The sequence below is a fragment of the Paroedura picta genome, chromosome 2 (genome assembly GCF_049243985.1).
Source record: "Paroedura picta isolate Pp20150507F chromosome 2, Ppicta_v3.0, whole genome shotgun sequence".
Taxonomy (NCBI): Eukaryota; Metazoa; Chordata; class Lepidosauria; order Squamata; family Gekkonidae; genus Paroedura; species Paroedura picta.
The window spans coordinates 4,375,586-4,402,748 of record NC_135370.1 but is presented as its reverse complement, the minus strand read 5'-3'; the positions used below and the strand labels follow the sequence as shown (position 1 = coordinate 4,402,748).

Here is a 27,163-nt window from a genome sequence, read left to right as displayed (position 1 = left end):
AGTCTAGCCCCATCTACTGGTTGGAGGTGGTACTTGTCACGAGGGCATGCACAGGGGGTTTTATTTGGGGGGGGGGGTTAACCCTCCAAAAAAGATTGAATAAAAGAAATGATGCAAAAAGCTCCTCCATGAATGAATGAAAGCCTATTAACAATGGTACGAGATAGAAAAACAATAGACCCACCCGCACCCTGGAACGGATGAATCCATGAGGGAAATCTGACCTGGTCCCACTAGCAGTGCAGTCATCAGAAGCAGCGCAGCATGCGTAAGAACATGAAAAGCGACTGCAGTCTGAAAAAGGCCTTGGTCTGTGAGGCACACTCAGAGCCAGCTCAGCAAGCTCCAACTGTGCATCTGCTACAGCAGCGGTCCCCAACCCTCGGGCCAGGAACTGGTGGATCAGTCGGTACCGGGCCACGGCTCCTCGTCCTCCTTCCCGGCTGCTGCCTCGGGGGCTGCCCTGCCACTCTGCCGCTGGCTCACCTTTGGTGCTCTCCAGCGGCCGCCATGGCTGGGGCTCCCCCTCGGCATGGCACTGCGCAGCTGCTGCTGGCAGCTCCCCCCAGTGGACGGCAGGAAGTCAGGGGTGCCAGCAGGGAAGCTAGTGGAGCAGGGGCTCAGGCGGCAGCAGCGACATCCTTCGGCAAAAGACTACCCCCCCCCCCGGGCCTCAGTAAAATTGTTAAGCATTGACAAATGATAAAAAGGTTGGGGATTGCTGCTGTCCCATTCCTCAAAGTCGATTTAAGTTTGCACCGACTGCTTCAGTGACTTCATCCAGCCACCTCATTCTCTGTCGTCCCCTTCTTCTATATATATATATAACATTTGTTCAACATTTACTGGGATCACAAGTAAGGATCACATATGGTCTTGTTGACCTGCCTGCCCAAATGATGGCCTGGAGGGGGGGGAAGGGGGGGCACTGAATGGGCGTGTCCACAGCTCTGCTTCCCAACCCTATTCTGCACAATTACACCACTTCTGGTGTTTTGCAAAGGCTGAAGGTTATTTCAGGGGATTCTCAGTGGTAAGAAAGTTGGACAAGACTGCCTTAAGGGGAGGGTTGTCACGTGGCCTCACAATCAGTGGAATTAATTAGAGGAGTCGCTGGAGCTGGGGGGGGGGCAGCCGGGCTCCAGCCAAAAGAGCATGTTGGAGGACAGCTGCAGATGCTTTCATCATATGCACGGCCAGCTGAAAGAGTCTCCAGGGGGCGGCTTTTGCCAATCCCATAATATTCCAGCTCCCGCCCATCCACATCCATCTAAATACCCCCTATGGCTAGGCAGACAGTGAGTGGCAGGAGGCCCGAGGAACCTCCCTACGAGCAGGCAGTTCTTGCGTCTCCTTCCTCCTGCCGCTCAAGGCTCTCTCAACGCAACGCCTGTTGCAGCTCTAAGCGTTTGCACTGGCAGGAAACCCCCTGGAAGAAGGTAAGTTTGCCGGGGTTGTGCCCGCATCCTGTGCCTTAGCCTGGAGCAGAAACGAGGGAGGGCTGAGGAGGAGAAATTAGAAGCTTGAGGGGCAGAGTATGGTGCTCTTTGGGGAAGGTGACCAGATTGCCCCGCTTTTGGAGGGACATCTCGGGGCACCTGGCAAATTGTACTTACGTTGAAATTAAAAATATGTATATATTACAATACTATTTTTGCATTCTATGAAACTTTTTGTTGCTCCATATAGACCAAATTTTTAATCAAGAACCCCCCCCCCCCCCGGTCAATGGTGTCCCGCTTTACCAATGTTGAAATCGGGTCACCTTATATTTGGGGGAATACGGCAGAGTTTTGCCAAGTCTTAGAAACTCTGAATGCAGGAAATAAATCTCCCACCCTTCCATGAAGGCTCAGAGTGGCTTGCAAGGATTTGTCATTTACAATGGCTAAAACAACTTATAACATTTAAAACCATCCAAGTTCACTGCTATTGTTCTATCAGAGAGGAAAGGGAAGAAAGTGTTTTGTTAGTATGGTTATAGAGTATGAACAAGAAGAGGAGGAGGAGTAAGTTTTTATACTCCGCTTTTCACTACCGAAGGAGTCTCAAAGCGGCTTCCAGTTGCTTTTCCTTCCTTTCCCCACAACAGACACCCTGTGAGGGATGGGAGGCTGAGAGAGCCCTGAGATTACTGAGGAAGAAGAGTTGGTTCTAATATGCCACTTTTCTCTACCCGAAGGAGTCTCAAAGAGGCTTCCATTCACCTTCCCTTTCCTCTCCCCACAACAGACACCCTGTGAGGGAGGGGAGGCTGAGAGAGCCCTGAGATTACTGAAGAAGAAGAAGAGTTGGTACTTAGATGCCGCTTTTCTCTACCCGAAGGAGGCTCAAAGCGGCTACCAGTTGCTTTTCCTTCCTTTCCCCACAACAGACACCCTGTGAGGGAGGTGGGGCTGAGAGAACTCTGACAGGCCTGCTCTGTGAGACAAGTACTATCAGGACTGTGATGAGCCCAAGGTCACACAGCTGGCTGCCTGCCTGTGGAGGAGCAGGGAATCAAGTCTGGCTTTCCAAATTAGAAGCCCCAACACCATGCTGGCTCCCATGCCAGTCATTTCCAACTGTGTCCAGGTGCCCCCCCCCCCCCCCCGCGGCTTAAGTTCTTTGTTTTAGCACGGCGGCCAGCTCAATGATGGGGTGTGTGGGTGTGTATAGGCCTTGACCATAGCCTGGTGGAAGAGCTCCATTTTACAAACCATACAGAGCTGTTTTAAGTACTGCATTGCTTTGATCTCGCTTGGAAGAGCGTTCCATCAGGCCGGTGCCAGGACTGAGAATTTAAACTCGCAAAAAAAGAGGTTAACTTGCATTTATTCAAGTAGCTGGAGTTCCCATTCAAGTTGTGGCTGAAAGGAGCAGCCTAATCTAAAGAGTGCATTCCCGGTCTCACATGCCTGGTTAACCACATGTATGGGACTATGAAGGCATCATAGCTACATAAGAGAACTGCAGAGACATTTGTCTTCATGGAAGGCCAGGTGTAGCATGTGAGAGGACAAAGCGAGTGGTAGTTTTTGGAATTCTGTTTTAAATTGTGGGCTCCAAACCAGACATTTCTATACTATATATATTAGTTCTTGTGGAAGACCTTTTGGGTCAAAATGCGTTTGGTCTCAGTTCCACATGCTATTATGAAACGATATACAGTATACAATCATGATTTATCGATGTTTTTGATTTTTAACTTGTGCACATTATTGCAACAAATATTTGCATTTTAAAATTATCCTTGTAGCTCAGCCTTCAGGTTCCTAACTTGTCTACTTAGGCTGGGCTTTGTTTCCCTTTTTGGCTTTGTACAGACAATTAGCACCATGACTTCAGGAGCAAACTCCTGTGTGATCCAGCTTGGTGTTGTGGTTAACAGTGGTGGCTTCTAATCTGGAGACCCGGGTTTGAGTTCCCGCTCTGCCATGTGCAGCCAGCTGGCTGACCTTGGGCTAGTCAGAGTCCTTACAAAGCAGTTTATCTCAGAACCCCTCAGCCTCACCTCCCTCACAGGGTGTCTGTTGTGGGGAGAGGAAGGGAAGGCAATTGTAAGCCTCTTGAGATTCCCTCGAGTAGAGAAAGCAGCATATAAGAACCAACTCTTCTTCTTCAGTAATCTCAGGGCTCTCTCAGCCTCACCTCCCTCACAAGGTGTCTGTTGTGGGGAAAGGAAGGCAATTGTAAGCCACTTTGAGACTCCTTTGGGTAGTTGTTATTGTTGTTATGTGCGAAGTCGTGTCCGACCCATCGCGACCCCATGGACAATGATCCTCCAGGCCTTCCTGTCCTCTACCATTCCCCGGAGTCCATTTAAGTTTGCCCTTTGGGTAGAGAAAGTGGCATATAAGCATTCTTCTTGTTGTTCAGTAATATCAAGGCTCTCTCAGGGTACCTGTGGTGGAGAGAGGAAGTGAAGGCGACTTTGAGACTCCTTTCAGCAGTGAAAAGTGGAGTAATAAAAAAAACTTTTCACAAAAGGGCTTGTTTGAAAGCCACAATAGCTAATATAGTCCTATGTGCTTGACATGCATATTTCAGTATTTTAAGGCCGGTAGCAGTCAAAATGGAATGCAAAATGGGCAAATGAGAACAAGATGCAATTTAAGTATAAAGTTCTGCATCTGGGTCAGAAAAATGAAAAGCATGCCTACTGGATGGGAGATACGCTTCTAGGTAACACTGTGAGTGAACGAGACCTTGGGGTACTTGTGGATTGTAGACTAAACATGAGCAGGCAGTGTGATGCAGCGGTAAAAAAGGCAAATGCCATTTTGGGTTGTATCAACAGGCCTCACTTCAAGGAGTACGTAGATAAAATTGAAAGGGTACAGAGGAGAGTAATGAGGATGATCTGGGGCCAAGGGACCAAGCCCTATGAAGATAGGTTGAGGGACTTGGGAATGTTCAGCCTGAGAAAAGGAGGTTGAGAGGGGACATGATAGCCCTCTTTAAGTATTTGAAAGGTTGTCACTTGGAGGAGGGCAGGATGTTGTTCCCATTGGCCGCAGAGGAAAGGACGCGCAGTAATGGGTTTAAACTACAGGTTCAACAATACAGGCTAGATATCAGGAAAAAAATTTTCACAGTCAGAGTAGTTCAGCAGTGGAATAGGCTGCCTAAGGAGGTGGTGAGCTCCCCTCACTGGCAGTCTTCAAGCAAAGGCTGGATACACACTTTTCTTGGATGCTTTAGGATGCTTTTGGCTGATCCTGCGTTGAGCAGGGGGTTGGATTAGATGACCTGTATAGCCCCTTCCAACTCTATGATTCTATGATTTTATGATATATGCAACCTGATCTATCTCTGTTACCAAACGTGAAAGTGACCGTATGCTGTCATGAGAGTAAACTGAATCGCAATTATGAACATTATTTCACCGAGCTTTCCAAGAATCCAGTTAGGAAAATGTTGACATCCTGTCTTCCAAGATGCCACCTGTGGTTTTGGCAGGTTTTAGCAGCATTCTTTTCTGTCTGAGGCACGTGGTGGGCACTCAGTGGAAGATATTTTTTGTTATTTGTTGCAGCAGTGTGTTTATAAATGAGGTAACTTATACTTGTTTGAAATATCCTCTCATTGGTATTTTCCCAGTCAGAACAATGAAAAACAGAGCTGGGTACATGGTAGATGGTTGTTATGATGTGACATAATGCTTTAAGGTTCCCTTGTTTTCTCCCGTTTAAGTCTGACATGTATGAATGTTCATTATTTCTAGACATTTCATATTGGATTGGATTGTCCAAACTTCTTGAACCAACGAGCTGTAATTCAGGATTATTTGTCAGATCCAAATTCAAGATGTAGAACTAAGTTCTTTATTATAAAATCTGTACGATGTGAAAGGGATCTCACAAAGCTTGTTAAAACTCCTGATGTCCTTGGGAATATGTGGAGAGTAAACCGTTGTCTGTTAACTCAGAAGGGACAAATTTTGTTATGTCTGGAATAACATAGTTTTGAAAAATATTTAGTCATGTCTCTCTTTGATCTATGTGATTTGTTATGCCAATAAAGGTGTTTTGAGTCTTGATGTTCATTATTGAATGAGCTACATGTTCATCAGACTTTCTGATGCTGCCTAATGGGACACTGGGATGTATCCACTGGGGGAAAGATTGCATTCTGAAAATGTTAACACTTTAACAAAGAATGTTGTCAAAGTGGCTTAGTACCCGGTTCAACCCCCAGCATCTCCAGTTAAAAGATCTGCAAGTGGGTGATGTGGAAGACCGCAGCCCTGGAGAGCTGAGTAGGCAAAACTAATTTTGATGGACCAACTCAAGAGAAGGGAGCATCGTGTGAGTTCATATCTGTACCTGCTCAGTATAATGGGTCATTCAAAAAGGGGATTGTATATATGACTGTCTTGAATGCAAACTGATGGATGGATGTATTGATGGCTGCTGAATAGACATGGGCACGAACCTCAAAAGTGAACCATGAACCGAACTTGGAGGTTTGCTGGTGAACCATATTGGTTTGTGGCCCGTTGAAAGGGACTGCAGTTGCAGGAAGCTGCAAAAACAGTGGAGCTGCAAAGAACAGCCTGCTCCCCATGGTTTAGCTGTTTCTAGCTTTCTTGTATAGTCTCTTAAAACTTTAAAGGGACTGCACAAGAAAGCCCGAAACCATTGAGCCACAGAAAGCAGGGTCTTAAAGAGACACAGAGCTCCTTTAAACCTCTGGTTTCTACTCTGTCCATGAACCACTGTGAGCTCAGTAAAAGTTCATGGAAGTTTGTGATGGCGGGCTCCCCGTCCACAACCAAATTCAGTGCTCAGGCTCTACCCCTCCTGTGACAGATGGCAAACCGGTTTCTCGGCTGTCTCACAGCAGGTGGGTCTCCCATGATGAGCTACTCAGAATGTTACATTCTGTGCGATCCTATACATTCCTGCATGTAGAAAGCTAACACATTAGGGTAAATCTAGATGACAAGACTTCTGACTAATATTCTTTGTGCAGGGAAATTTATTCCATATGGAGTAGCATTCAGTTACGTGAATCCTCCCATGCAGACTGAAGTGATCCAGCCCATTCATAAAATTGCCATTCCCTCTACTCTTTGAGAAAGTGTATTCTTGTTAATCACTTGAGTGGGGGATGCTGGTTTGACGGATAAAGGAAATGATATCAACCATCTAGGGCAGTGGTCCCCAACCTTTTTATCACCCGGGGACTGGTCAATGCTTAACAGTTTTACTGAGGTCCGGGGGGGGCAGTCTTTTGCAGAGGGACGTTGCCGCCGTATCGGTAGGGTCACACATTGCACAGGTATACCCACCGACAGAAAGGTGACCAGAGGGTGACGGAAGTGACCTGAGAGTTGATTCATTGGCTGATGGGGACAAACTCCCATTGAAGAGGGCGGTCTTTTATGTGCCGACAGAAGAAGGAGGTTGAGGGTTGCCGGACATGAAAGCCCTTTTTCTGAGTCGCTTTCTGAGGGCTGATCTGACAGTTATGGGAAATGGGCGCTAATTCTATACTGGAGACCAAGATCTCCGTGTAACCTTTTAATGCAGTTTGCTGTGTAACCTTTTAAGTACAACGGATCGTGGGGGGAAATGGTTTATAGACCTGCTAAGAAATCATGTTTTGACTGAGATTCTAGGTCACTGTAACTCCTCAGCATTGATAGGGCCATGGCGGATAGCTTGGTGCCAGCAGGCGCCAGGAGCTGAGACTGCTTTAGAGAATATGCCCTGCTTGGAGTGGTAAGAGCTGACCCAGGGAAACCATGCCATGTCAGGAGCCCCAGGGCTGGCCTGGAGCCTTTGAGGATGGTCCTGAAGATGCCTGAAGGTTGTGCGATTCGGCTCGCTTTGGCCTACTTGGTGATCACCAGAAGCGGCAAGTAGGAGGCCAGCACCACGGCACGGAGAGCAGGGGCAGTGGCGCCAGCCAGTGGCCGCATGCCCGCACACAGCTTTGTGCCTGCGTGCGGCTGCCAGCTGACATGCCGCCGCTGCCCCTCTTCTCTGCACCACGGTGCTGGCTGCCTCAGGCTTCAGTGATTGCCGAGGTGGCTGAACCGAGCCGAAGTGCAAACCCCTACTCTGAAGGAATGGCGTTCTTGCAGTGGTGTAGGCCCCTACCTATGTGTAATGCTCTGTTCCTTGCACAGGTTTTTGCTGAGCAAGAGCTCCCTGTGACCTTTTCTTTTTGCTGCAGCTAAAATGAAACTTCATGAAAAGGCCCAGGGCTAACATGTTGAGCCTTATGGAATATTTTCTTTGGCTTCACCCTGCTGTTCAGATTCTTGTCCTTAACCTTACATAAGAGGATGCGCAATTTCCCCTTCTTCCCCTGCCCGGCAGGGTGATTCAGCCTGTGACTGGGATTTAGTTCTGTAAGCAGCACCGTAAGCAGAACAAAATGTTTCCCTCTTCTCCACTTCTGGAGATAATCACAGGGCCAGCGTTATCTGGAAAAAGAAAGCCACAGTGAAATGCTAGGAAAGCAGGGCTGCTGAAGTGAATTCGACACTTCCATTCTCTCAGGGGGGACCTCTGGATGCAAGGTACATTTTGGGTCAACGCAATTCATCTGGTAAGTGCTCTTTCCACCCTCCCTTACTCCTTTGGAGCAGTTTGATTTGTTTTCCGTTCCCATCTGTTGCAAGATACGTGAAACGTCTGAGGCAATCAAAAATCCTGAGGAAATACTTGTCTTCAGTTGTGTTCAATACAATTCAAAAAAGTCTTCAAGTGCGTACAATCTTACAGAGCTGAGATAAGGTTAAATTCCAGGGGCACCTGCTGGCCTCAACACTTTAGTTGCCATCAGACTTTACCCTTAATTTTGTGTGAACTTCATTATGACTGTACACACTTGAAGGGTTTTTTTAAATGGTATTAAACACGGCAGACAAGTATTTCTCTAAGGTCTTTGAGTGCCTCTAATGGTTTCCCATGTATCGGCACCAAACAGTTGGCCAAACATTTTTCTTCCCATAACACAGGGATAGTCAAATGAATGCTGGCAGGGGCTCATGGGAATTGTAGTCCATGGACATCTGGAGGGCCGCAGTTTGACTACTCCTGCTTATCAGCATGGTGTGGTGGTTCAGAGCAGCAGCCTCTAATCTGGCGAGCCACGTTTGATTCCCCGCTCCTCCTCCACTTGCAACCAGCTGGGTGCTCTTGGGCCTGTCACAGTCCTGTTAGAACTGTTGTCACAGAGCAGTTCTATCAGAGCTCTGACAGCCCCACTCACCTCCCAGGGCATTTATTGGGGGGAGAGGAAGGGAGGGCGATTGGAAGCTACTTTAAGACCCCTTTGGGTGGTGAAAAGCTGGATATAAACACCAACTCTTCTTCTTTCAGCTCAGGGGGCTTTCTGAAGCCTGGCCACAAGAGTGAAGTAAGATTTGGTAGCTTGTAGAGACCACTGTAGGCACTTCAGGTTACAAATGGGGGCAGGGATGGCATCTTGTTGTTGCACAGCGTTGGCTGAGGGGCAGAGCCTCTGCTTGACATGCAGCAGGTCCTTGGTTCAATCCCTGGAAACTCCGGTAAAAAGGATCAAGTGGTGAGCGATGGGAAGGGAGGCTCCAGGGAGAGTCAGAGCCACTTTGAGTAGACAAGGAGGGTGGACTGATAAATCCTTCTGTGCCTAAAATAAACCTTGCAAGTGTTTTTAAAAAATGAAACCCTAACATCTTGTAGAGGATGATGTTAGTCCAACCTTTTTCTGTTCCTATTTTAGTGGTGGAGAGCCAGGTTGGTGTAGTGGCTAAGAGCGGCGGTTCTAATCTGGCAAGCTGAGTTGGATTCCCCACTTCCCACATGCAGCCAGCTGGGCGACCTTGGGCTTGTTACAGTCATGATAGAGCAGTTCTCTCAGAGCTCTCCCAGAGCTCACCTACCTCATAGGGTGTCTGTTGTGGGGAGAGGAAGGGAAAGCAGTTGTAAACTGCTAGTAGAGAAAAGTGGGGCATAAAATCAACTCTTCTTTCTTTTTTTAAAATTTAATTTAATTTTAATAGACAAGGAAAGTAAAAAGTAACTCTTCTTCTTTCATGATGCAGGGAGAATCTCTGGATTGCAACTTGGCAACCTAACTAAATTATGCCTGCCTGTAATTTTTTTTAAAATAGTCATTTATTTCATGGTATTATTAATTCAGGGAATGTATATGCTGCTTTCCAGAATCCCGCTTAGGAGTAAAAATGGTATCATAACATTGCAAGATCATCATACATTATCAATATAAAAACTAAACAAAACGTTGGCTGTTTCAGCTCAGTAACCCAAACTGTTAAAAGAAACACATTGATGAGGAAGTTCCTGAGAAGAAAAAAGGCTGAAACAGGAACGGTTATTAAAAGTTTGCAGCAGGCTTCATTGCCCAGAGCAAAATATAAGGAAAGAGGCTCCCAGAGAAAGAAATCTTCATCAATGTGTCTGCCAGCCTGAGATGAGTGGACTGTAGTAGTGGCACATATGAGTGGCCCATGTATACTCCAGGATGATTTTTTTCAAATATTTTTATTTGAAAGTATTTGACGAGATGGACTACATCTGCCCCAAGTGTAAGCTGGTAAGACTTCTGGAGGAAAGGATTAGGGGCTTAGAAGAGAGGATTATTACTCTGGCCCAAATTAAGAAAGGGGAGGAGTTCATAGACCAGAGCTGTGGAACTCTGAATAAAGAGGATACAACCAGTCCTGAAGAGGATAAGGGGATTGGCTTCATTACGGAGCCTCTGCAGACAGTTAGGAAAAAGACTCAACGGCGTAGAGTGAGAGGGTTCTCGAGCCCTTTAGAGCTCCAAAATAGATTTCAGACCTTTGCAGAGGAGAGGTCCCAAAACAAAGTCTAAGACAAAGTGAAGAGGCCATGGGGATAGAAGGAAATGGTGTTGAGAAGGAAAAAAAAGGAAAGTACTGGTAATTGGAGACTCCCTGCTAAGAGGAATGGATCGCCATGTGGCTGGGCCCGACCCCCTAACCCGAGAGGTGTGTTGCTTGCCAGGGGCAAAAATTAAAGACATTTCAGAACGGCTGCCCAAACTCCTCAAATCTACGGATCGTTACCCATTTGTGATGGTCCATGTGGGAACGAATGACATGTCCGTGAATACCATCGCTCCTATTAAAACAGACTATCAAGATCTAGGGAGGAAGCTCAAGCAAATGGGGGCACAAGTGGTATTTTCTTCAATCTTGCCTGTCAAGGGAAGAGGAATGCGTCGGGAGAGGAAGATAATGGAAGTGAATCACTGGCTGCGTAGTTGGTGCCGGCAGGAGAGATTTGGTTTCTGGGACCATGGGATAGGCTTTCTTGAGGAAGGCCTACTAGCACCTGATGGACTGCACTTATCGAAACTGGGGAAGAATGTGTTTGGCAGGAACCTGGGGAGATTATCAGGAGAGCTTTAAACTAAAGCCACTAGGGGAAGGAGACCATCAACATAGGGAGTGTATGGAAGGAAAACGATCGGAGGCAGCCCAACCGGCAAGGCCAGCTCATAGGGAACCAAAAGTAAAAGGATTCAGATGTCTTTATACTAACGCCCGAAGCATGGGCAATAAGAAGGAATGGGGATGTGTAACCAGTTTATGTAGCAGAATGTTGCTATACAAATTTGCTGATATGACCAACAGGCTTATTGGTCTATAATATTGTGGGTATGTTCTGTCACCTTTCTTTTTAAAAATGCTGGTGGTTCACTCCAGTGAGGGAAAAAGCAGGATGTGTAGAAAATGTTGAGTTTTATTTCTTAAGAACAAACAAAACGTGAACTTTTAAACACTTTCAGAACCCAAATCTGAAGTCTGCTAACTGCTACCTGTATGTGATACTTATGTTACTCAAAATTCCACACGGTTCATTCTTCATTGCTAGCTTTTAGTTCCTTTTTGTCCTTCAACAAGGAATTGCTGTTTTTCCCCTTCAATGACAATACAACTTTTGTCTCACGCTGAGGTTCTACATACAGATGTCTTTGTCCAGCCACCACTTCCCCATTTCTGTTGGACATAATGGGGAGGGGGCAGAAGAGGGTGAGGAGGAGGATCCAGGGCCTGGAGGAAAGGGCCTGGCAACCAAGCCCTTGGAGGAAAGGCTGAGGGACTCGGGAAGGTTCAGCCTGGAGAAGAGGAGGCAGAGAGGGGACATCGTTGCTCCCGTTAAGTATCTGAAAGGGGGTCACTACGGTTGGGTGCTTCAGCGGCCAAAGGGGCCGTTTGTGCCCGAAGCCGCCAGTGCCACGGTGTGGGGGGGGAGGGGCGGCATGGGCGCGCCAGTCAGCACCCACGTTGCCCCCCCTCCCATGCTACATCGCTGGCTGCTTCTGGCACAAACAGCCGCTTCGGCCAAAGCACACAACCCTCGTTGTCACTTGGAGGAAGTCAGGGAGCAGTTCCAGTTGGCAGCAGAGGGGAGGGCCCACAGGAATGGGTCTAAATTACACGTTCAGTGCTTACAGCTAGATATTGGGGGTGGGGGGGGAATTCACAGTCAGAGTAGTTCAGCAGTGGGATGGGCTCCCTAAGGAGGTGGGGGCTCCCCCTCACTGGCGGTCTTCAAGCAAAGGCTGGACAGATCCTTCTCCTGGATGCTGGAGGCTGATCCTGCACTGAGCAGGGGGTGGGACTAGATGGCCTTCATGGCCCCTTCTTACTCTAGGATTCCATGAGTCTAGTTCAGCAGTGGAAGGGGCTGCCTAAGGAGGTGGGGGCTCCCCCTCACTGGCGGTCTTCAAGCAAAGGCTGGACAGATCCTTCTCCTGGATGCTGGAGGCTGATCCTGCACTGAGCAGGGGGTGGGACTAGATGGCCTTCATGGCCCCTTCTTACTCTAGGATTCCATGAGTCTAGTTCAGCAGTGGAAGGGGCTGCCTAAGGAGGTGGGGGCTCCCCCTCACTGGCGGTCTTCAAGCAAAGGCTGGACAGATCCTTCTCCTGGATGCTGGAGGCTGATCCTGCACTGAGCAGGGGGTGGGACTAGATGGCCTTCATGGCCCCTTCTTACTCTAGGATTCCATGAGTCTAGTTCAGCAGTGGAAGGGGCTGCCTAAGGAGGTGGGGAGCTCCCCCTCACTGGCCGTCTCCAAGCAGCGGCTGGACAGATCCTTCTCCTGGATGCTTGAGGCTGATCCTGCACTGAGCAGGGGGTGGGACTAGATGGCCTGTGTGGCCCCTTCCCACTCTAGGATTCTAGGAGTCTAGTTCAGCAGTGGAAGGGGCTGCCTAAGGAGGTGGGGGCTCCCCCTCACTGGCGGTCTTCAAGCAAAGGCTGGACAGATCCTTCTCCTGGATGCTGGAGGCTGATCCTGCACTGAGCAGGGGGTGGGACTAGATGGCCTTCATGGCCCCTTCTTACTCTAGGATTCCATGAGTCTAGTTCAGCAGTGGAAGGGGCTGCCTAAGGAGGTGGGGAGCTCCCCCTCACTGGCCGTCTCCAAGCAGCGGCTGGACAGATCCTTCTCCTGGATGCTTGAGGCTGATCCTGCACTGAGCAGGGGGTGGGACTACATGGCCTGCATGGCCCCTTCCCACTCTAGGATTCAAGGAGTCTAGTTCAGCAGTGGAAGGGGCTGCCTAAGGAGGTGGGGAGCTCCCCCTCACTGGCCGTCTTCAAGCAGCGGCTGGACAGATCCTTCTCCTGGAGGCTTTGGGCTGATCCTGCGTTGAGCAGGGGGTTGGACTAGATAGCCTGGATGGCCCCTTCCAACTCTGTCATTCTATACTGTGATTCTTTTTCTTCATCGACAGCCCAGTTCAGCTTCTCGAATAATGTTTGTCCCCTGACTGTTATTAAAATATGGCTGCATCGTGATCCTAACATTATCACTCAGTAATTCCATAATTCTCTTGGTAGGCAAACAGAGTTTTTAAAAACTCCAACAATCTGACAAGGAAACCTTGCGGGTGACTCTTTGTCCCTGTACTACTGTGACAGCTCAAAGTACTGTTGGGTTAAATCTTTCCCCTAAGATGTGCTTTAATTCTGCTAAGATGAGACCTCTTTTCTCTTCCAAATAACCACGTGCAGGAGAAATTGTTTTGAGGACAGCTTCTCCTGTGACCTCTGCCTTAATCATTTCAAAAAGACAATTTTCTACCAGATAGGCCGGGCTGCTACCTCCCAGCCCTTTCTCTTTGCTGAGGATTGGCTCTCTGCAGGCTGGAAATAAAGTTTAAACCAGAAACATATTTGTCTGCAGGGTTCTGAATGTCTAATAGTTTGGAAGGTGAATCGTCATCCACTTATGCTTAGCTTATCTAAAGGTTATAGGTGACACAGTGCAGTTTGTGACTAGCAGGTGACACTTGGATAATCCGAGCTAGATAGGGAATATTTCACCTGGGGGAAATCAAGGCCAAAGATGAAATAAACCGAGTTCCTAGAACTCCCAGGCAGGAAGCAATTGAACAGAAAATCCAGGAAGAGACAGAAAAATAAATAAGGAGGTGTGTGGAGGATGTATGACAGTTAAAGACCAGTTGTCCATACTAACATTTGGGAGACCCAGATCTGAATCCCCACTTATGCTACGGAAGCTTTCTGCATGACCTTGGCTTGCCACACTCTGCCCAACCTACCTCACAAGGTTCATAGAATAATAACGTTGGAAGGGACCTCCTGGGTCATCTAGTCCAACCCCCTGCACTATGCAGGACACTCACATCTCAATCGCTCATCTACCGTAACCTGCCACCCCTTTGCCTTCATAGAATCAGCCTCTCTGTCAGATGGCTATCTAGCCTCTGTTTAAAAATTTGTTTAAAAAGTTATTGAGAATAAAATGGCTGACAGAAGAATGGTGATATGTAACCATCAACTCCTGCCATAATTTGCTTGACCACAGTCCCAGAATCCCCTGCAGGGAACTGACCTGGTTGCCTTGCTCATCCCCCCGCCTTAGGTTTCTACGCTCTGAGCCACCCAGTTGTTATGGCTGTTTACTTCCTGCCTAGAGGGATCCACTGTAAGCTGCATCACCCTTTGATTATGAGAACTATTCTGCGTGATACTGAATTGTATACAGAAGGCGGCAGGGAGAGGAATTTGCCTCTACGATGTTTTGCAGCTCGAGCAATAGGGTTCTGACAGTCAGATTGGGTTTGTGTTTCCTTTTTTGATTGTTGACTGATAACTCCAAAGGTTCTTCATTGCAGATGTTGAGATGACTTCTACATGTTTGCAGTGGATTTTTTTTAATGACTCATATGGGTGGTACTGTTATCCACATTCCCAAGACAGGGATAATATAATTACATGTGTAAATTTCAGCTGAAATACTAAGAAAAATATTTTTGTTATATTTGCCACCAACACCCTGAAAAAGTGAAGCAAAATTCTTTTGTGGGTGTGTGGGTGTGATGTGTCATCAAGTTGCTTTTGACTTATGGTGACCCTGTGAACTAAGAACCGGGCTTGGGCCTCACAAACGGAGGGGCTCACTTCCTTCAGTGAGTCAAAATCCTTTTCACTTTGTTGGAAAGGAAAACGTCACCTCTGTTTGGGTAAATGAGGCTATATAGGCTCACTTTTTATTTCTCAACATTTTTTCCTTTTCAGAAACCCCTGAAACAGTCTTCAGGCTTCGAGAAACCCCAGAGGTGGTGCAATTGTGCAGAATATGGTTGGGAAGCAGAGCTGTGGACACGCCCACCCGGGGCCCCTCCCCTTCCCAGTCCCTCCAGGCCCATCATTGGCCATTTGGGGAAGGGGGAGAGGGTCGACATGCCCATATATGGTGATATCACTCGATAAATGTTTAACAATTTTAAAAAATACACTAAAAGTTAATTAACTCCCACCCATTTGGAAAACCCTTCCAAGGCCGCCATGAAACCCCGGGATTTCACAAAACCCTGGTAAAGAAAGCCTTGTTTAATGGATGAATAATCTATTCTGATATCATAAACTAATAAATAGTGTTGTGTATGTGAGGCAGCAGAGGGCTGATCTTGGGGTCTGGAGCAGGATCCAAGCAGCCCTGAAGGACAGCCAATGAACTGCCAGGTTCCCAACCACGGGACTTCGCTGATCCAATCAAGGCTCAGCCTAGGGCGTGTCCACCTCTGCCCCTGTGTATATATTTGGGGGCTTGTCCAGGCAAGTCCCCAGTCAGCATGGTTACTTCCAACCTGGAATCACTATAAGAAATAAAAAGAGCTGTAATGCACGATTGCGCCTTGCTTATTCCCAACTGAACCCACGATACAACACTGGTGATGAGGATGGGATACTAAGGGAAATGAAGCTGCTCCTGCACACATCTGGACGGAGCCCCGCCCTCCAAGGGGGACCCTCTGCCAGCTAAAAAGCGTGAGTCCAGCAGCACCCGACCTGTGTTGCAAGCCACTGGAGCGGAGCCCAGCCGTCTGAAGGGGGGACCATCCGCTAGCTGAGATGGCTCAAGCCGGGCCGGTGAGCAGAGAGGACGCACGCCACAGTAAGGCTACTGTGGGGCAGATTGAGCCATTCAACTCCAGCCCCCCCCCCCCAAAGCTATGAAAAGTGCTTCCACAACTTCCTCACGGCCAATGGCGTCACCGATGCAGCAAGAAGACGGGCAGTGTTCCTGAGCACGTGCGGGGCCGCCATGTTTGACTTAGCACTGGACCTCTTTGCACCCATCGACGTGAAGACCGCAGGCCTGGATGAGATCCTCCGCCGTCTCCAAGAGCATTACAACGCACAGGCAGGGGAGATCATGTGCCGGCATATCTTCTACCAGCGAGGACAATGAGAAAGAGAGTCAGTTGCTGAATTCACCGCCGCGCTTCACGTCCTTGCCCGAGACTGCCAGTTCTCCAATCTCGAGGAGGCGCTCCGGGACCGTTTTGTGTGTGGCCTCCAGGACAAGGCCGCCCAGCGTTGGCTGTTTGGGAAGAAGGAGCTGACCTTCAAAGACGCACTGGAAGATGCTGATGGTGCTAACCACAGTGCCAGGGCCGTCTGAGGCCACGAGGCATAAAGGCGCCCACCAGCAGACGAGCCTATGACTGCCGTCCTCGGAGCCCCAAAGGACCCCCCTCTCGGTCTAGCTTGCCTCCCGGCCTAACTTCCCGGCGTTGTGGCTGGGGAAGGAGCCGCTCCTGGGGCAGTCGCGAATTCTTCTCACTCCTCTCTCGGCCCAGGTTCCCTGGGCCTCTGGGCCGACCTCGCCTCTCGGCAGCCAGCAGAGGAATGGCTGCCATGAGGCGAAGGTGGCCCACGTCGGGAGGTGGGCTGGTTGGGAAGCGCTGATTGGGCCCTTGGCCCCTGACTGGCAAGTGGAGGGCCCAATTGGGAGGCGCTTTGCGCTTCCCGACTGGGCCCTCCTCTTGTCAGTCCGGTGCCAGCAGCCAATCATTGCCCTCCCCCATCCCGGACAGCGCCCACCCCCTCACCCCCTAGCGTTTTATTTATACTGCTCTGCAGAGCGTTTACAGATAACCAATTATAACATTAATATTATTGACTGATATTAACAAAGTGACTGTGTAACATCTTTACACTGCTCCGCGGGAGTGGTATACATAAAAGGTTAAGAGCTATATGGAAGGGGTCAGTCCGGGATGAGGGAGGGGCAAAGATTGGCCCCTTGCCCCCAAACTGACTTCGCGCCAGCCAATTGAGCCCTCTGCATGTCAGCCTGATTCCCAAACCACCCACACCCCAACCTAGCCTGCCTTCGGCTGCCAGCCGCCATTTCGCGACTGGTCACTGACAAGGCAGGTAGGCAGCCGCCCGCCCTACCCTGCCATGCAGCCCTGGAGGTTGCAGGCCAGCCGCACCCCGTCCACTGGACCCTTCGCTTCCCCCCACCTCCTTACCCCTGTCCCCACTACACTCTGCCCCCGACACTTTGCTCCTGCCCTCTGACGCCGCTTACCCGCCCCGCTTTCTCCCCCTCGCACTGGCCCCAACTGCTCAACCCATCCCCGCTCACCTTTGCCAGCACTTACGTGCCCCGCATTCTCCACCCCTGAACGATCTTCCCTGCCCCCCATCACCCTCACCTCTGCCGGCGCTGAGCCCCCCCACCTTCTCTACCCTCCCCCCATCCCTGCTTTCCTCTGCCAGCGCTTGCTCGCCCCGCCTTCTCCACCTCCCGCCCGCTCTTCCAAGCCCCCTCATCCCTGCTCACCTCCGCCGGCGCTTGCCCGCCTCGCCTTCTCCACCGCCCGCCTGCTCTTCCAAACCCCCCATCCCCGCTCACCTCCGCCAGCGCTTGCCCGCCTCGCCTTCTCCACCCCTCGCCTTCTCCACCCCTGCCCGCTCTTTCAACCCCCCCATCCGTGCTCACTTCCTCCAGCCCAGGCCACCTTTCAGTGCACCTACTTACCTCCCTTCCTGCCTTCCTTCCTCCCAGCATTCCCTTTGTCCTCCCTTCCTTTCCCCCCTTCCTTCTTTCCTACCTTTCTTTCTTTCTTTCTTTCTTTCTTTCTTTCTTTCTTTCTTTCTTTCTTTCTTTCTTTCTTTCTTTCTTTCTTTCTTTCTTTCTTTCTTTCTTTCTTTCTTTCTCCCACACCACTAGCGCCCGCTGTATTTTGGTTACAACGGGCTTAATATCTAGTTAAGCAATAATAATACAACAGGTCCAGTAGTCTTGCTGGTCTTCATGAGATTGAGAGACATGTGAAAAGGATGGATTGGAGTGCTTGGTGCACAAAACCTCTGAAGTTGTGTTTGTATTTTGACCTTTATGCTCTTAAAGGCTCAGGTTTTCACCTGAGCTGTCCCTTGGTGGGTGTGACTCAGTACGCGGTGGGGCATAGCTGAGCATAGGCAAGAACCACTTTCCTTGCCTGGCTTTTACTGGGCCTGTTTGTTACCATAGAATCATAGGTTTGGGAGGAACCTCCAAGATCATCTAGCCCAACCACCTGCAATATGCAGGAACTCACAGCTACCTGCCTACCCACAATGACCCCAATTTCATGTCCAAGTGATTCCCCCCACACCAAGAATCTCCAGAATCCAGACTTCCAAAGAAGGAGAACCCACCACCTCCTGAGGAAGCCTAATCCACTGAGGAACCACTCTAAAAGTGAGGAACTTCTTCAAGGTGTTTAACCGAAAATCCCTTCAGGCGTTTGGGGGCAGATGTCAGCAGATGTCGGGGAAGATGTCGGCCGAGTTTAAATATGAAAAGAGGTGTACAGCACCGGGATGCTTGAAAGAATAAAATAGTTTTGTTATGAAGAGAAGGAGAGGGGAGAGGCCTACCTATCTGCTCTCTGTTATGGAGGCAAGCAGGGAGGATGTCTGATTAAAGGAGCAGGAAGTCTCCAGCTGAGCCAATCAGGACACAGAGGGAAAATATCAGGAAGTTCCTGGCCTAAATATGCTTAAATGAAAAGCTCTTCTGATGTCCCCTGCAGGACATTCTCCATATTTCGTTCCGTCATGCACACTACAGATCCTGCACCTGTGAAGGACCAGACAATTTCTGACAACCTGTTGTGAGGTTTTTCAACAACAGAAAAAAGAACCTATCCTAAGCCACAATAAACAATTTCACAATGAATGCAACTAAACGTGTCTAATGTCTTTTAATTGAACAACCAAAACGGCCTCCAGATTATAACCGTTTTCAAGTGAGTTTTCATCAGTGGTTGTTTTTCAACTTAAGGTTTGGTAATGAAGTCCTTCAATTCTTCTTGGCAGGATTTAAATAATATATATGTGGCCTTTGGCTCACAGTCTAGTCAATGCATTCATTGTGAAATTGTTTATTGTGGCCTAGGATAGGTCCTTTTTACTGCTGTTGTACCCATTTTGAACCGTCCTTTTTTCGTGGTGAGATTTTTCAAGGCAAGCCATGTTCAGAGGTGGCAAAGCCCCTGGAGTTCATAGAATCATAGAGTTGGAAGGGACCAGACAGGCCATATAGTCCAGCCCCCTGCTCAACGCAGGATTAGCCCTAAGGATCCTAAAGCATCCAAGAAAAGTGTGTATCCAACCTTTGCTTGAAGACTGCCAGTGAGGGGGAGCTCACCACCTCCTTAGGCAGCCTATTCCACTGCTGAACTACTCTGACTGTGAAATTTTTTTTCCTGATATCTAGCCTATATCGTTGTACTTGAAGTTTAAACCCATTACTGTGTGTCCTTTCCTCTGCAGCCAGCAGAAACAGCATCCTACCCTCCTCCAAGTGACAACCTTTCAAATACTTAAAGAGGGCTATCGTGTCCCCTCTCAACCTCCTTTTCTCCAGGCTGAACATTCCCAAGTCCCTCAACCTATCTTCATAGGGCTTGGTCCCTTGGCCCCAGCTCATCTTCGTCGCTCTCCTCTGTACCCTTTCAATTTTATCTACGTCCTTCCTGAAGTGAGGCCTCCAGAACTGCACACAGTACTCCAAGTGTGGTCTGACCAGTGCCGTATACCAGTGGTCCCCAACCTGCGGGCTGCGGCCCGGCGCCGGGCCGCAGCTCCCTCTCCCCGCCCCCCCCACAGTAAAAAACTTCCCAGGCCGCAAGCTTGCAGCCCGGGAAGCTACTTACTGCGGGAGGGCGGGAAGAGGGAATTAGGGCCGGCCTGCGCCCGTGCAGGCCGCGCCCGCACGCGGCCCGATCCGCGGGCGTGGCTCGCGGGCGCGGCCCAATCCGCGGGCGCGGCCCAATCCGCGGGCGCAGTTCGCGGGTGCGGCCGGGGGCGGCTCGATGTGCGGGCGCGGCCCGCGGGCGCGGCCAGAAGCGTGGGCATGGCCCGCCCAGGCGCGGTCCCCGCGGGCGCGGCCCGATGCCCTGCCGGTCCCCAGCCTAATAAAGGTTGGGGACCACTGCCGTATACAATGGGACTATGACATCTTGTGATTTTGATGTGATGTCCCTGTTGATACAGCCCAAAATGGCATTTGCCTTTTTTACCGCTGCATCACACTGCCTGCTCATGTTTAGTTTACAATCCCCCAAGGTCTCGTTCACACACAGTGTTACCTAGAAGCGTATCCCCCATCCAGTAGGCATGCTTTTCATTTTTCTGACCCAGATGCAGAACTTTACATTTATCTTTATTAAATTGCATCTTGTTCTCATTTGCCCATTTTTCCATTGTGTTCAGATCTTGTTGAACTCTGTCTCTATCTTTTGGAGTATTTGCCAGTCCTCCCAATTTGGTGTCATCTGCAAACTTGATGAGTAGTCCCTCCAAGCCCTCATCTAGATCATTAATAAATATGTTAAAAAGTACCGGGCCGAGCAAATTGTCGTCCAGATGTTAGCAGATCACTCCCTTTAATATCTGCTCCATTATCTTCCCCACAACTGAGGTCAGACTCACTGGTCTGTAGTTTCCCGGGTCATCCTTCCTCCCTTTTTTGAAGATCGGAATAATGTTTGCTCTCTTCCAGTCCTCCGGGACATCTCCAGTCCTCAAAGAAGTTCCAAAGATGATGGACAAGGGCTGTGCAAGTACTCTGGAAAGTTCCATGGAGGTCTTCCATGCCACACTAGCCAGGGCCAGCCCTACTTAGTTTCTGAGATTGGACAAGACTGGGCAGGGCAGGGTTTGATCAGCTGGTAGGATGTGAAGGGGATTTTTTCTGTGTTTGCTTTTCTAAGCTATGCTTCAGAGGTATTTGGATTTTATAATCAGCTTTAGGCTTTTAATCCATGGGTGGTGATTTCTGGTTTGTAGAGAAATTGTTCTTAACTTGATTTAGTTATTTGGTTTTTTAGGTTATAGCCTTGAAGAATTTGTCCCCCAAAACTGTTCTGCTCTTTGATCGTTGAGTGTTGCTTTTACTTTTGCCCTCTGGATTCTCTTTCAGACGTAGAAGAGAACCCAACCGGAGCAGATAATCTGAACACTATTTTCACCAGGAACCACAGTTCTGAAAGTAGGAGAGTATTACCTTTCTTTGCATTGTAGTAAACTTCGATAAATATTAAGAATACTAGAAGTAAAGCCCATTTCTAAAAATGGACAGAGCATGGCCGGCGCGCGCAGCTTCCTGGTGGCCAAGAATTACCGGGGGAGGGGAAGCATCCGGCTTGGTGGTCGCGTGGAGCGGTGGCAGCAAGCGGTGCGGGTAGGGCTGGGGTATGTGATGTGCGGCGGGGCGACAGGTCTCGCAACCAGGCATGCGCGGACCTCTGTGCATGCGTGGTAGATCGGTGCAGCGAGCCCTGGGAGCGGGCCAGGCGGGGGCATGATGGCGAGCGCCACCAGGCATGTGCGGCACTCCGCGCATGCGTGGTTCAGTCCTACGTTGTGGCGCCAGCTGGCCACGAGTGGGCTCAAGAGGCGGCGAAGCGGGCGCAGAGGAGAAAGGTGAGTAGGGGCAGGGAGAAGGGTGCACGGGCAGCCAAAGGGACGGGCAGGGTTGGGGTGGGAAGCGCGCAGTTAGAGGGGGCCGGAGAGGCGGGCTGCAGCCATGGCAGGGTGGACGGGAGGGAAAGAGGTAGGGAGGCACGTGGGGGGTAGCAGGGAGTAGGCTCCCCGGACAAGGGCTGTTGCTGGACAGAGGGAAAGCTACAGGGGGGGAGTGTCTTTGACGCAGCATCCCTGCTGCTTTCCCTGGGCGCAGCGGCGTGGGGCGACCCTCCTCTCCGGCGGCCACCTCTGTCCGTGGGCAAACTCTGTTGGTGGGAGGTGGGAAAAGAGCAGGGCTGCGCATTTTCGACATGGCAGCGCTGCTCTTTTCCCTCCAAAGAGGATTCACCGTATGGAGGATGCAGCGGCGAGGACGGCTGCCTGGGAGGACTGGCGAGTCGGCAGCACAGTGTCCCTAGGATGGGCCAAGTAGCCAATGGGGAGCCGCACTTTGTGCGGCTCCCTATTGGCCACTTGGCCCTGGAGTGCCACTCGGAGGAGCGAATCAGGAGCCGCGAAGCTTTTATCACGGACAGCACCTGCCCGCTCTCCTCCCACTTAGCCCTTAGCCTTTTATTTATACTGCTCTGCTGGAGCGGTGTAAAGATATTGTGTATTGTTGTGTGCTTTCCCACACAAGTTGCAGAGTGGTTTACAGAAAGGTCTTAGATTGCACAAGCAATTTCTGTCCGTAAAAGGGAAGGTGATTTCTCCCCTTCACCCCCCTCCCGCTTCTCCCTTCGTGTTGTAGACTGCCTGCTTAACCTTCGTGCTATACCTGGAGGTTCCCTCTCTCCCAGGGAGCAGCATTTCTCGAGAAGAAGCAGTTATTGCAAAGCTAATAATGCAGTGGTTGGAAGACATCAATGCCCAGTGATTGGGATCTCTTGCTAACAGTGTATGCTCACCCCGATTTTGGGACATCCCTATCCCTATATCATATAAGATTATCCCAGTATACCTCCGATCTTTGGACGTCTACCCTTTAAGAAGAGCATATCTGTTAGCACGTTTAAACATCTTCCCCTCAAATATAACTCAGGGCAGATTTCTCCAAATTCCTTCTTCTAAGTGATTCTGTGTATATGGATTGAATGTTCCTGACACACGGTACCATATACTTATTGAACATCCTAGGTTTGTTCAACTGTGACATCCTTTAGTGGGTTACTTGATGACAATTAAATTTTTCTGTGTGCATGAGAAGCATCTGATTAATGCACTATTAAGTAATAAAGACCCTGCATTTATTGTGATGGTAGCCAAGATATTGTTGGCTATTCTAAATTATACTCATGATTTCATGAATTCTGTAAGCCTTTAAATGTCTAAATTTACTATGTAGTCTTATATATGCCAGTAAAGATATTCTGATTCATTTCTGGAGGTTTGGGAGCTGCAGCTGGGTCACATAATAGCGGTGGTGGTGGTGGTGGGATCTCTTCTGTCCATGAAAATTCTGAACTGAATCCCACCCAATATAGGGATTCTTCTGATCCAAATCGCAATTGGCATCAGCAAAAGCATCAAAATGCTTTTGAATGGCTGCAGCCCTTTTCTTGCCTGGACCCAAGCCCCACAGATATCTATGACCTGACAACCCATTCCTCCACCCAGTGGTGACCTATTTAGAAGAAGAAGAAGAGTTGGTTCTTATATTCCACATTTCTCTCCCTGAAGGAGGCTCAAAGCGGCTTACAGTCGCCTTCCCTTCCTCTCCCCACAACAGACACCCAGTGAGGGAGGTGAGGCTGAGAGAGCCCTGATATCACTGCTCGGTCACCAGATTAGAAGTCTGCAATACACCAAGCTGGTTCGCACACTGTTAGAGGGCAGTGTTGACTGTTCAACTGGGACTTGGTATCACCAGACAGCATAGATCAGGGGTAGTCAAACTGTGGCCCTCCAGATGTCCATGGCGGGGGCTCATGGGAATTGTAGTCCATGGACCTTTGGAGGGCCACAGTTTGACTACCCCTGGCATAGATCTTGAGATCTTGGTTGCCTGTTGACATTGGCCATTCGCACTAGGAAGAAATTGTTCATTTCAGAATTTCAGTTTGCCGCTTGTATAAAGGCTCTGACCAGTCTCATCAGAGTTTGGCTGCTAAGCAGGGTCGGCCCTGGCTAGCAGGAGAGACCTCCAAGGAATTCTTGGTACATGGCACGGAGGCAGGCATGGGAAACCACCTCTAGCCTTTAGAACCCCACAGGAGTAGCCATAAGTGAGCAAAAACAAATGTGTATATCTATTTGGACAGAAGTAAAGTTGAATGCACTGCTTAATCTTTGCATACAGGCCAGCAGATGCTGTGAGGTGGTCATAATGTGCCAGTGCTAAGTGCATTTAACGATAATTTATTTGAAAGCATGCCGTTTCCCTGTGTTTCGGTCCAACTTTTAAATACAGTCTGACATCTGTCTTCCCAGTTCACCAAGGAAAGAGCCAGCGGCATGCCAGCAGCCGACTTCATGCAGTACGAAGATGTTGACAATTTCACGTACTACTTGGAGAGTTACGAAGAAGAGGAGTCGTCTCAGCCCTTGCTCAGCGACGCACACATCCTTTCCCTTGTGCTGCACAGTGTGGCTTTTCTCCTAGGGGTGCCCGGCAATGCAGTGGTCATCTGGATCGTGGGCTTTAAATGGGAAAAGACGGTCACTTCCCTGTGGTTCCTCAACCTGGCCATTGCAGACTTTATCTTTGTCCTTTTCCTGCCTCTCTTCATCACCTACGTGTCCATGGGCTTCCACTGGCCATTTGGGAAATGGCTGTGCAAAGCCAACTCCTTTGTCGCCTTGTTCAACATGTTCGCCAGCGTCTTCTTCATCACGGCCATCAGCCTTGACCGCTATGTTCACCTGATTCATCCAGGCTACTCCTACAAATATAGAACCGTTGGGAACACTTGTATTTTCATCACCGTCATTTGGATCTTGGCAACCATCATCGGAAGCCCAGCCTTGTATTTCAGAGATACGCACACCTTCCACGACAATTTCACCATTTGCTACAATAATTTCCACCAGCATGACCGCAACCTTGCTTCCCTGATACACCATGTGCTCACCTGGGTTAGGTTCTTTTGTGGCTATCTCGTCCCTCTCCTAACCATGATCATTTGTTACTCCCTTCTCTTTGTCAAGTTGAAGAAGAGCACCGTCTTGACTTCCAGCAGGCTTCTCTGGACTGTCCTGGCCGTGGTGGTTGCCTTCTTCGTTTGCTGGACCCCATACCATGTCTTCACCATCATCGAGCTGACCATTCACCATAATGATTACTACCACACCTTGCTTCGGGATGCCATTCCTGTGGCCGTCGGCTTTGCTTTCATCAACAGCTGCCTTAACCCGATCCTTTATGTCCTGCTCAGCAAGAAGCTCCGGTCCTGCTTTCGGGTGACGTTTTCAGAGTTAGTGAAATACACACTGATGGAGGCCAGCCGGTCCGGAACGGGCAACGAACAAGTTTGGAGCTCTGTGAGGCTGCAGCCGTACGAAACCTCCGGGGGCGAAAAATCCACCCAGCAAAACCACTGAGTAATTTGGCCGTCAGCCTTTCTTTGTGAAGGACTCGTTGACTAAATATTAGGAGGCATTTTAAAGTAAACAATATGAAATTTACGGGCCCATGGCCGGTAGAGTGAAGCCGGCTAATGGGTTTTTGAAACTCATTTCAGCTGGGTTTTGTGTCTGGGTTTTAAGCTACTATTACAGCAGTGAGCAGGTGCTGATGCTTGCCTCTCTAGAGGCTCAGAAGCCTCGCTTCCTGAGTTTTGTAGGCCAGGCTTCCTTTGCGCAGAAATAGGCAGACTAGAGATGCCAAGCCCCAAGTTGCCACTGGAGATCTCCTGGGATTACACCTCATCTCCAGGGGACTTGGAGAAAATGGTGGCTTTGGGAGGTAGAATCAATGGGGTCCTGCCACAAACTGAAGTCCTGCCACAAACTCCACCCACTGAAGTCCTGCCACAAACTCCACCCTACAATTTACCAGGTATTTCCCAATCCAGAGCTGTCAGCTCTAATGAACAAACCATATCTCAAGATTCTAGATGAATGAAGATTATTATGGCATAAAATCTGGGAGGCCATTTCATTCCATGGGGTGGTGGTGCCCCAAATCAAAATACTGCCTCAAGCGAAGACTGCATTTCCTTATTAGCCATGTATAATAGTTGGTCAAATCAATGAAGGTTCACATAACACAAGAAACAAATACTCTTTTCTAGCCTCCTTACTGCATCTCATATTCTAGCAGTGAACAGTAAATCAGATTTACTTTTGATATCTTCTGAAAACAAATCATGGAAAATCCGAGAACTATCAGATAACTATTTGCTTTTTTTTTTTTGCTCCATACCAGCCTGGCGTACATAATATTATACTCAAAGTATAAGGGTTGGATTTAACTGCTTGGTGTGCGGAAGGACCATGTATAACTTTTGAGTCTCTAGGATGGATGGCCAAGTTTTTAATAAACTAATATGTGGAAGCTTTTGAACAATGAGTAGATTTTCATTGAACGGGTATTATTGCGTATGCACTAAACGGCTCAAATGTGCCCCCCCCACCTGCTGTCGGGAACCCGCTTGCTAACTGAAAAAACAGGGTGCCCCTTTGAAGAAAACGTCACGCCAGGCCTGGTGAACGATACAACAGGAACAAGCTTTATTTCAGCAACGTGGAGTCCGCTGGTATGGAGTAAGAGCTTCCACCGAACTCCAGGTGGAAGCTCCCTTTTATACAAAACCCACCTCCTTAGGCTGTATTGCCCCACCCAGTACTTGCGGAGGGAACATGCTGATACAATCATGACTCATGCACATATGCGAGGTTTTCCGGGGTTCCTGATGGCCCATTTTCCTGGAACAAAGGGCCATCTCCGGGCCCTTGTCAAAAGGTGGAGGGGGACATTGAGGTTCTTTAGCGGCCATTGCCACCTCAACGATCGGGTGGGGCGCCCAGCTGCCGGCTTGCCTATGATCACCATGCCCTACCTCCGTGATCGCGGGCGCCTCTGATGGCGGGGTTCGGTCCCGTTCCCAAGCCACCAAGGACCGAACCACGACATTCTGCCCCCCCAAAGGTCCATTCTCCAACCCCCCGGGACGGCCAGGATACCGCTTGTGGAAACGTTCAGTGAGTCGGGGCGCAAGGACGTCCGCTGCCCAGACCCATTCCCGGTCCCCCAAAGCGAAGTCCTTCCATTCCACGAGGTACTGCAACTTCCCCCTGTGGAGTCTAGAGTCCAGGATATCCGCCACCTCGTGGTGCTCCCCCCCCGGCAGGACCTCGGGCGCTGGCGGGGAAAACACGGGGTGCCAAACGTCACCGTCCGGAGTTTTTTTTAGAAGGCTCACGTGAAAGACGGGATGGATGTGCCGGAGGTTCTTGGGGAGCTT

At 49.4% G+C, this 27,163-nt stretch overlaps 1 protein-coding gene across 3 annotated transcripts; it reads left to right on the top strand.

Moving 5' to 3' along the window:
* Positions 1-1,104: 1,104 nt before the first annotated feature.
* CMKLR2 (chemerin chemokine-like receptor 2) lies at positions 1,105-26,265 on the top strand. 3 transcript variants are annotated; one of them, XM_077319242.1, is made up of 2 exons: positions 1,105-1,439; positions 24,189-26,265. In XM_077319242.1, the coding sequence occupies exons 1-2, from the start codon at positions 1,284-1,286 to the stop codon at positions 25,296-25,298; spliced, it is 1,266 nt and encodes a 421-aa protein (XP_077175357.1). In that variant the 5' UTR covers positions 1,105-1,283; the 3' UTR covers positions 25,299-26,265. The 3 variants fall into 3 exon arrangements, 1 of the variants encoding a protein (XP_077175357.1); XR_013227968.1 differs by lacking the exon at positions 24,189-26,265 and adding an exon at positions 5,207-5,646 and having other exon boundaries at positions 1,303-1,439; XR_013227969.1 differs by lacking the exons at positions 1,105-1,439; positions 24,189-26,265 and adding exons at positions 2,477-2,574; positions 5,207-5,646.
* The last annotated feature ends 898 nt before the right edge of the window (positions 26,266-27,163 follow it).